This window comes from Cariama cristata, unplaced genomic scaffold, assembly GCF_000690535.1.
Source record: "Cariama cristata isolate BGI_N322 unplaced genomic scaffold, ASM69053v1 scaffold11458, whole genome shotgun sequence".
NCBI classification, from domain to species: Eukaryota; Metazoa; Chordata; class Aves; order Cariamiformes; family Cariamidae; genus Cariama; species Cariama cristata.
This window is the reverse complement of record NW_009630683.1, coordinates 24,481-34,844: the sequence shown is the minus strand read 5'-3', so window position 1 is coordinate 34,844 and position 10,364 is coordinate 24,481. Positions and strand designations below refer to the sequence as shown.

Here is a 10,364-nt window from a genome sequence, read left to right as displayed (position 1 = left end):
CTGCCGTCTTCTGGTGGGGCTGCAGCGTGGGGGCGTGAGGCAGTGCTGCGGGAAGCCCTGATCCCTTCATTAGGATTTCCTCTCCCCCCCGGCTCGGTACAAGCTTTGTAGTTCACTCAGGTGAGATTGTACGGTCGGTTTATACCCCGCTGCACATGAAGGTACAGTGCTTCTCCGTGCCTGACGTGTTGAGCCCCAAAGCAGTGATGCCTCCCTCACATCTGCACGTTAAATGCGATTAATCCCGTCTCTTAGTCCAGTTGTGGCCTGTGCTGGGAATGTTCCTTTCTATCTTTGTTGTTTACCATTATTCCTCTACACAAAGCAAAATGCTGCTTTGGAAAGTAAGATACTTAGGGTCGTCTCTTGATGAGAATCCGTTTTCATCATTACGAGCTAAGATAAAGAAGAGACTTAAAACTTACTGAACTATAAAGGTCAGCTGTATTTCCTTGTGCAGAGCAGAAGTCCATAGTTTTGCCATCAGGGGAGACACGGACAGTTTTCAGCCTTCTGACCAAAAAAAGGTGCCAAATCTTCGGGGAAAAAACCAGCAGTTACTCTGAAGCTAAAGCTTTCTGATACGTTACTGTTGGAAAACTCAGATGGGTAGCACCGATTTTTTTAAACATCCTTTTAAATTAGTGTGAACACAAGGTTTTTGCAGCCACATCTAAACTGGTAGAAAGCTACTGCACTTTTAGTACTGTTTATTTGATATGCAAGTACATAGGTATTTACATGGTAATAATAAAGTTGTCTGTCCGTTTTCTGGACATAAATACTGAATTTTCATTAATAAAACCAGATTGGTTTTTGATGTCGCATTTATCATTAGTGAAGAGAAACAGATTCAACTTGGTGTTATTTTGCTGTGTAACTGAGTTAAAGCTTTTTCAAATCTCAAAGTAGTGATACCTACAGATAGCTGAATTGGAAACCTACTAGTAAAACCCAGGGTTTCCCATTAAGATGACTGAGCTCATCTGAAAGATGAGAAGTAAACAAGGGTTGATGTTTTACTTGTTTTGAGCCACTGAAGATGACATTCACTTTTTGCAATAAAAGAAAAACGGGAGATTTAGTTCATGCAAATCCTGAAGTGTGCAATTATATTTTGTCAACTCAGTTTCCTAAATAGTCCTAATTAGGTAGGAAATTTGTCACTTCCCAATGTGTAGTCCAGATTCTGTATGTTCTGCTCTAGCATAGTATAGGTTTGATTTTTTTTTTAATACTTTTTTTTTTTAGTGATCAGTAAGTGTTTTTTGTGAGTAGTGGGCTTTGTGGCATATTTTGCATAGAGAATTCCTATATTACAGATGCAGAATATAGCAACTCAATGAGTATTGTAAAATATTGTGAAGAGAGAAAGAATTTAATGTAGAATGACATTTATAAATACAGATGGAATATTAGAGAAGAGAAAATTAGATGATTTTCGGGAAGGTATATAGTAATTCTTGGAAGTTTGGGCTTCATGATCATCTTTTCCTGGTTATTCCTGATGGCTAGAATATGCCACTGTGTCAAGTATGTATTTTTGTCATTCCTGGATTGCATGATGTTAACTAACAGGGAAGAGATCAAATCTTATCAGGCAAAAATGCTTCTTGCAAGATTAATCTTAATGATAGCTGAGTTTATTCAGATTGGGGCACTGTGGTTGCTGAACTTTGATATACGATTAAATCTCTCCTATTTTAAGGTGAGATTACACCGAGTAAACAGCCTTGTTCTTAGCCTTGTTGATTAATGATCTATATTTACACAAGTCTAGTAGTTGCTTTAATGCACCATGCCAAAGGTCTTGTAATTCTGAATTGCAAATGTGTACAAAATAATAGCGCTATCATTAGAGGACTTTATCTCTTAGTTTTATTGCCACAAGAAGATAGACTTTTACTGAATACACAGAGATAAATAGGAAATGATGCACTCACGGGTCAGTTTGGCAAATCTATGCATACAGAGTGTGCTGGTAGACATGAGGTGAACCTAGCCTTTGGAAAGGTGCTTGTTCCATTATAAGCAAAAGTATCTGCAAAATTAATTTACCTTTTTTTTTTTTGTTGTGTGTCTTTTACTATAAAATTATTGCCATACTTGGAACAGGTGTGCACTTTACTTATTTTGCTGTTGTGTTCTATATTGTCTCTCATGTTTTTTGTTTTAAATTTAAGAGCACTTCAGCATTTCATTTGTTTGTAATTAGTTTTTCTGAGGGATGGTTGAAATCACTCTACTAGTCAGAAGAGACTCTTCCATGTTTCTGCCATCCTCAGTGAATTACTGAAGTGATAGAATCTGCTGTATTTTATAACTATATTTAATTTTCTACTCTTTCAAATGATAAGCTTTTTCTAGCCAATTGTGAATCAACTACTTGAAAAGCAGCACTTAATAACTGTAGTACTTTTAAAACAGCCTTTTGGTGTAAGTAAGTATAAATTGCAAATGCAGACTTATTTTTCAATAATATTTTCTGTTCTCATTTCTCATAAGAAGTGTTATTTTTAACTGTTACTGTTTTAGTTGTTACAGTAAAGCTTTGCTTTATGAGTCAAAACATATTTTAGTTAGTGAAAATATTGCTACTTTGTCAGTGACATGGTAAAGCATATTATAGAACAAAACGTTTGTTTTTTCTTCCTTTGAAATCCCTCCTGGTCATTCTTGCTCAATTTCAAACATCCTTAGGTTGTTGGATACTTAGCATAAATGCTTTGCTTAATATGTAAAATAGAGTTAATGACACCTGGCAATTAATCACCCATTCTACAGTCCCAAACCAGCCCTAAAACTTTCCCTTTTTTTTTTTTTTCCCCCCTCCTTAATTTGGTTTGGTTTGGCTAGCGAGCAGACCAAACTACTGTAAGTTACAAATGTGACATGAGATGAAAGTACGTAGCCTGTGGGGTAGAGGGAAGAAGCAAGGAATGCCAAAAGAGAGGTGAGAGAGATCTGAGGGTACGGTAGTGCAGATGCTTGGGGACATAAGCATTGCCTCGGCTCTTTACTGGTAAGGTGTGTGTGCCCCGGAGTGATTTTTAGTGTTGAGGCCAAGTTTGGCCCGCTTTAGTGCTATGAAACTCTCTTAGCCCCAAATCAGAGTGACCACATGCAAACTGCCTATTAATAATAATCCGTACTAACTCCAAAACTGTACCCAGGAATTGCTTGGGTGTTAGGTGGCTTGGACCAAAATGGTGCTGAGGATAATGCAACTATATAGCCTGCCAGTATTTAATGCTGCATCTTAATTTGTAAAGATAGATGTAGTCTGGGTGTCCAGTGACTGTGAGTTAGTGGTGTCTAACAGGAGGTGCTACCTGGGGAGAACTTGGAGCTATTGCCCGATGGGCTATCGGGGAGATAGGTACCACAGCTCATTGTGTGGAAGACTAAGGGGAATGTAACACATTCATAGAAAGCGAGATTTCATTAGTTCCACTGTTTGCAAAACAGCTTTTTGTATCAAAGTTTTTTGTAAAACATTCTGAATTTTCTTGATGAAAAGATAAAGCTGTGTAATATTTTTATTTGCCTTCAAGCTTTGTTTGGATTGCATTTGTAGGCTTTTCTCCACAACTAGGAGGGCCTAACATTTTTTTCTTGAGAGAAATGAGTTTCATGTAATTGCTTGTCTGCTTTATGTAAAACACAAGTGCTTTATGTAAACATAAATATTTAGAGATTTGTAATAGAGTTGCTAGCAGATAGTAATCTTTGCATTGAAAGCTGTCAGCTGGCTACAATGTGGCTTCCTTGATGATGCTGTCAGGATAGGAACCTGATTAGGAAGGCTTCAGTATAAACGGCTTCACGGGTCATTATTATTTAAATGAACTCTAGGAGTTTTTCAGAAGACTGAAGGACTACAGTACTGAAATATTTGGCTATTGCCCAGAAATATATAGCTAATTAAACTGCTGTAGCGTTGATTTTTATTTACTCTTAAATAACAAGTATCAGATAGATGCTCAGAATCCTGAGCTGAAATTTGATGGCAGAGAACTTCTAATAATTTAGGCGAATAGTCTAGAAATAAATATTTGCCTGAAAGACCTGTACTCATCCTTGATATTAATTAGCATGCATTCAATTGTTAGCTTCAAGTCCACGGACAAGTTATGTTAATGAAAGTTGTTAATTTCTTTAAATAGAATGGTGAATTCTGAGGAAGAAGCAGCTGGTGTGTTGAGCTACTTCTAGCTGAGGACTGAAAATGCCAGCAGGTAAGAATATTTTGTGATTGATTTCCAATACGTATTTTATAGTTGGAACTAGATGCAAATGATAGGAGTTACTTCTGTCTATAAATTTTTAATGCTGCATTGACTCCGTTTTGAGTCCATGTTTTACCTGATTTTCAAAGTGTTGGCTTTTTTTCTTTAAAATTTTGGGGCTTTTGTAAAGATTGTAATGACAGTGGTAAATATGCCATAGCTGAGGATTCAACAGCCTTTTTGAGTGGTGTGTCATATTGCATTTTTAATTCTTTAGCTACAAATTAAGCATTACCTCAGGGAGGCTAGAACACCTACTGCTTCAAGGGTTGAAATGCTGCTGACAGCAATGTCATGATTCACAGAAAGGCATGGACTCTCAGCTCCAGCTCATTCCAAATCTGTGCATGCTCATGCCTCTTTCAGATCTATCTCAGGGTGGTGCTCCCCTGGGTTCCAGGCTTAGTAAGAACCCAGAGCTGCTGCTTTTCCTGGAGACAGTGTGTCACGTATGTTGTCAGTGGGCTACTGTTCGTGAACAGCAAGGGCAATAATCTGTCCTCTGCTTTGGCTAGCCCAGGTTTTGTGCTGCTCCTGATGTGTGTGCTCTTCAAAACATGTGTTCTTCAGGAAAAGGAGTAGACGGTGCTGACTTCAGCAACAAGTAATAGCTTGGTGTGTTTGTACAATGTTCCTGAGTTATCCTTGTGTGGTTTATGTTGTCAGTGGCAGTTCCTAACTGAATACTAAGCGAATTTCTTCGTAAGCTTTCCCCGGTACAATAATTCTTGTCCTTTGCAATTTTAAAGCATGATTACACACTTTTTTAGCAATGGTGATTATCGAGCTAGTGAATCATACTCTAAATTTCTTTTTGCAGTTGAAAGTGAGGCAAAGGCAAAAACCAAAGTCCGCTTTGAGGAAATCTTCAGACGTCATGCTGGCCTAACAGACAGCAGGAAATCAAAGAAAAAGAAGTTTCACTCTGAAGAAAATATTGTGGTGAGTTTGAACACATGCAAGCTTTGTTTGGTTGCCTTTCTTAATGGAGAAAAGATCAGGAAAATGTATTGTAGAAAGGAGATGTAAGCATTTTAAAAAAATGAAGTATATTTCTGCACATATCCTTTGTTTTTGATGTGGCTTTTATTTGTTGTTTGTGTACCAGCAATGCATCCTTGTAATTTGGAAGTATGCCAAAATTATGTAGAATATAATACTGGTAAGAAGAAAGTGGCACATGCAGGCATGCACTCATTTAAAGTCTGCCAGTACTTTTTTTCCATTCACATTTTTCGGAATAGTTTCAAGATTTTCAAATGCAGTATTGACTAGTGCATGTTTGAGTGATGGGCTAGTAGAATTATGGCTGTAAAAGTATTTAATTTTGAGAGTACTACATCTGTGTAATACAGCTACATCTCTGTAATACATCTGGGAATTGAGAACTGATGAGAATTTATAATAATATAGAGATAATCATTAAATGTATTCCATTTCCTAAAAATTACTGGTGTAAGAATAAGAATTTACAGACAGTACTAAACAACATTTGAAACTTTTTTTTTCAATTTGATCTCAGTAATCAGGGTATTTCTGCATGTGCTGAGCTTTGTGTCTGAGTGGTCCCGTGTTTACACGTCTACTTGGGCAGTACACATGTACACGTGTATAAAGATTTGTTTTAAAGATTTTGGCCTTAGCTTGTGACTTGCAGATTAGGAATGATCCTATCACCCTGACCTTATTGTTAGATGACATTTTTGTTTGTGGCATACCTCTCATTAAAAGAGCCTCAGAGATTCCTCTGAGTTATGATTCATATTGTAGCTTTTTTCCTGAACGGAAGAATAAATGTTTGATTTCTATATATACCAGTTATTGACTTACAATGTTTGGAATTGCAAAAGAAACCAGTTTTCTTAAAAGGCGAATGTTCTGTTTTTTCATTTTCCTCCTGTTAAGTTTTATATTTACAGTCTTTCCTTATAATAAGATCCTTACCAGATGCTGGAAGTAAATGTTCATTCTTTAATACCCTTTTAAGACAAAGGAATGGTATTTTATATAATATCAAAATGTTACATGTATTTATTATATATAAGTATATTTGGAATAGTTATTTTAAACTTAGTATTGTTATGCTGAAACATAATTTTGTCTTTAGATTGACAATTGGAAGCTAAGATTTGTTTGGATTTTTTTTTTCTTTTACATTCCATATAGTATATGGTATTTAGTCAATAGTCTATACAAAAAGTCAACGTGCTGTCTAAAATATAGCATAGAAGAGTTAGAGAGTGGGGTTTTTTCCTTTTTTTGCTGGCATATGTGTAAATATAAGACTGAATTCTTCCCTGGTTAGGTTTACTTTCTTGATGAAATGTGAGTTTTTAAATCTGTACTTTATAAGTATGTTATAAGTATTTTTGAGCACATAATTGTATGTTCATACGCAACTACATATTTCTTGTAAATATTTTAAGCTTACTTTGTTTTTTAAATTGGTTTCCATTCCAGAAGTCTCTGAAAAACACTAGTGTTTTGGTGTTACCTAGAAACACTTAAAATCACAGTGAAATGAATCAAGTGTTAGTGGTATATACACAAATTAAGAAGCATTTTTAGGATCAGTGTGGAAGCCTAACTTTATAGTTTTGTTAAAGCCATAGATTTTTACCAATCAAAGCACTAAAAAACTGAGAACTCGAGGAGAGAATGTGTTTTGAAACCTAATAATGACCATTTTGATTATTTCCTTAAAAGTGTGGCAAAGTTGCAAGAGCTCAGGTTGGTATTTTCCATGCTGGTTGCATTCAGGTAGAAATTTCTGTAAAAGCTTCAGCAAATAACCAGTCATTTCTTCATAAGAAATAAATGTGTGTGGGAGGGGAAGAGGAGGTAGATGGAGGAGGTTGGCTGGTTTTGTTCCAGTTTTCTTCACTTCATATAATTTAACTGTATAGAGTTTCACATATCTTTAAATAACGTGAAATTTATCAGTGATGGTTGTCTTTGTGTCATGCACTTGCCATAAATGGGCTCCCAGGTTTGATCACAAGCAGGTCATGGTTGAGAGCATATTTCCACTGGAAATGTTTGAGTCTGCTGCTTTCTTCTGTCTTTACTGAACCTAGCCTTTCTTAGATTAATAAATCATAGTCCACTGTTCCCTTGAAGCCTGAGTTCTGGAGCTGCAGGAGGTTACTGTGATTTTAAATGACAGAAGTGAGGATAAGGAGATTGCCTGCTGGCTTGCCTGCTCTGCTCTCTGTAACAATTGCCTGGGGAGCCTGCCTGGAAAGAAGGGAATCGGCCTGCCTGGAAGAGGAAGGGCTGATGTCGGTAAGGCAGGATGGGTTTGAAATCACAACTGATAGGAATGAAGGGCTTGTAATGGAGATGGAGGTAAACATCAGCTGTGGCCAGTGAAAAGTCTGCTTTGTTGTTCAATAGCCACAGGTGCAGTGGGTATGAAGCCTGAAGGCATGGCTGAAAAAACAAGCAATTGGGACACCATCAGAAAGTGAATTTGCTAGTATCCCTTCTGGGGCTGACAGTCACCATATTTATTTTTTACCAGTTGTGCCTCCTATTACAGGTTGTTAGAATGACGCAAGCCTCAGACCAGGCAATGCCCAGACTATTTTGCCCGGATAGATTAGTCTGTCTAAAGTTGATGTGAAGATGATTGAGTTTATGTGGTTCAATCTAAATTTCGTGTTAGAGAAGAGGATGTTTAACTCGAAAACTTCATTGACATTTTCTTACTAGGTGAAAAGCAAGCTCCCCTTATGGAGGCAAGAATTTCTTCCCTAGACTGTAGTCTGACCAGCTTACAGTATTGGGATGGGCACGCATTGATAACTAAGGTTTTGTATTCAAGGCAGGACTGCAACAGATTTATCCGTTTGCAGCTTTTTATTTTCTACCTCACTGAGTCCTCTCCTTTCTTTGTGAGGCCCTGGATGGCAGGTTGGAGTCTGGAGTTTCATGAGCGTACAGGCATTAGGAATCTATCTCCAGGCTTGAAAATTCTTGTATTCTTTTGGGTAAGATGGGTATTTTACAGGTTTCTTCTGACTAATGCAGCACTTTAGCTTCTGTCTTAGATGTAAAACACAACATGCAGAGCTTTGAGGTTGTAGAATTTTCCCAGGGTCTCTTTCATAGCCCATTTTTTTCCATAAGCTGACAGGCACTGAATAATTGTTGCGATTTCCACTGTTTTTTAGCCCTTTATTTCTTACATTTAAAATAGGAGAACTGCTAATAGTTGACTGTATACTTGACCTACACATTTTCTCAATGTTTTCTCTTAAAATTTGGTGAAACTTCGCCAACTTAAAGTTCCTCAAGCTTTGAGCATCTATATTTTGTAGTTTTATCTGAACAATGGCAGCAAAATTGGTTCCTTAGTGCATTAAAATTTTCTTAAACATCCCACACAACTAGCCAGCATCACAAGTACATTCATTACCAATTCAATTGTAAGTAAGTGGTCTCTTACAATAAGTATGTATCAGCCCTTCAGTAGGCTGGCAATGTCCATTCCTAATTTTTCAAGATGTGCTTGTATTATGGGAAGAAGTTCAGGTACCTCTGTAAATCTAGTCATCTGAGTTTCCACATAACCTGGGCAAAATGACTTGAAGTGTTTCCACATTCCAGTCGTGCATATTTGAGAAGCCTTTTTAAAAAGGAATAAGATGATTAGGTGTCCCTACTCTCAGCTCTGGAACACGAATGGCAAGTGACGTGACCTGGGGTTGGCTCACTGTGGTGCAAGCTATGTTTGTTAGCCCACCAGAAGCTTGGCTGGCACCCATCTCTCACTCCGATCAAGCCAGTAGTGCAGGTAGGTCTGTTCTGAGGGAACAATGCTTCCTTGGCCCTTGTGTCATGTGGCCATGGAGCTGTTTTGAAAAAAAAAAAGCCTCCTCATTTGTTCCATGCTTTAAGCTGAGGAGGTCAGGTTCAGGTCAGCAACCCTCTGGAGTTACTCCAGAAACAGACCTGTCCTCCTGAGCTGCTTTTCCAGCCTAACTGCTTTTTCTAACCCAATTCAGGTGTGTTTATACACAGACGGTTGCTCTTATTTGATCTCTCTGTCCTGCGTTTCAGAGAGAGAATCTATACCAGTATCCCTGCCTCTGCCTGAGACCTAATCTGATGGTCTTTATGAACCTCATGGCTTTTACTTTATCATTTTGTGGCTCCCTCCCATCCTTCCTCTCTGTTTAACTACATCATGTAATTACGCTATGTATCTGAGGAATTTGTGTTTGAACTGCTGAAACATCTTTGTGTTGCCTGCAGTATCTGTTAATGGTCCTGGAATTTGCTGTAATTTGAGACTGTGTTTTGTTTAATTATGATTATATTCTGTGGTTTTTTTCCTACAAGTAAATTTGCTGTAATTAAGTGACTGTGTTGCTACTATTCATGACACATATTTGTGGATGTATGTTTTCGTTTTTAGGCACGATAGGTAACAAGTTCTAGTAAATATTTTAAGTAAGTTTTTGCAATAGCTAGGTTTCTTTGAGGAGGTGATTCTTGAATATCAAGAGATTTTAGAACTCCTGAACAGGTCAAAAGCGAGGGCTTTTTGTTTAGGATTTCACAGAGAATTCTACTTCCTGGGCTTAATGGATTAATGTTCTATCAAAGGCAAAAATCAGCATGAGCTTATCTGTTGGTCACTGTTGGGCCTTAATTGCCAGTATGTTTTAACCTTCGTTCCTTATACTCTGCAGTTAAAGCGATTCGTAGAAATGCAGATAAGGAACTGGACAATCTATTAGAAAGCATTAATTGTTTATTTTTAGTTTATACAAAGCTTGTTGCTTTAATTTCTTTTTCTTTCCCTTACTCTGTTCTGTATTTCGAGTTAGTTATATGAAATCTTCTGCATCCTCTTAAATCATTGACTTATGAATAAAAGAGGATGTTACTGGTCTATTTAAGCAAGTAAAAGATGAAGGTACCAAGACAAGTTTTTTCATGATTTGATATTGAGATAATTTAAGCTATTTTTAGACATAGGATGCTAAAAATAAAGATACCTTCTGAAAAGATGTATGAATGGCTTTAGGTTTGTCTGATGTATTAAATAAGCATACTTGTGTGAAA

The 10,364-nt window shown here is 37.2% G+C and overlaps 1 protein-coding gene across 1 annotated transcript in view; it reads left to right on the top strand.

Moving 5' to 3' along the window:
- Positions 1 to 4,112: 4,112 nt before the first annotated feature.
- AHI1 (Abelson helper integration site 1) overlaps positions 4,113 to 10,364 on the top strand; it is a gene marked incomplete at its 3' end in the record, with an annotated part of 30,416 nt that continues 24,164 nt past the window's right edge. The window contains exons 1-2 of the mRNA XM_009705650.1: positions 4,113 to 4,238; positions 5,110 to 5,231. Of these exons, the coding sequence (XP_009703952.1) occupies positions 4,229 to 4,238; positions 5,110 to 5,231 (132 nt within the window). The remainder of the gene's footprint in view (positions 4,239 to 5,109; positions 5,232 to 10,364) is intronic.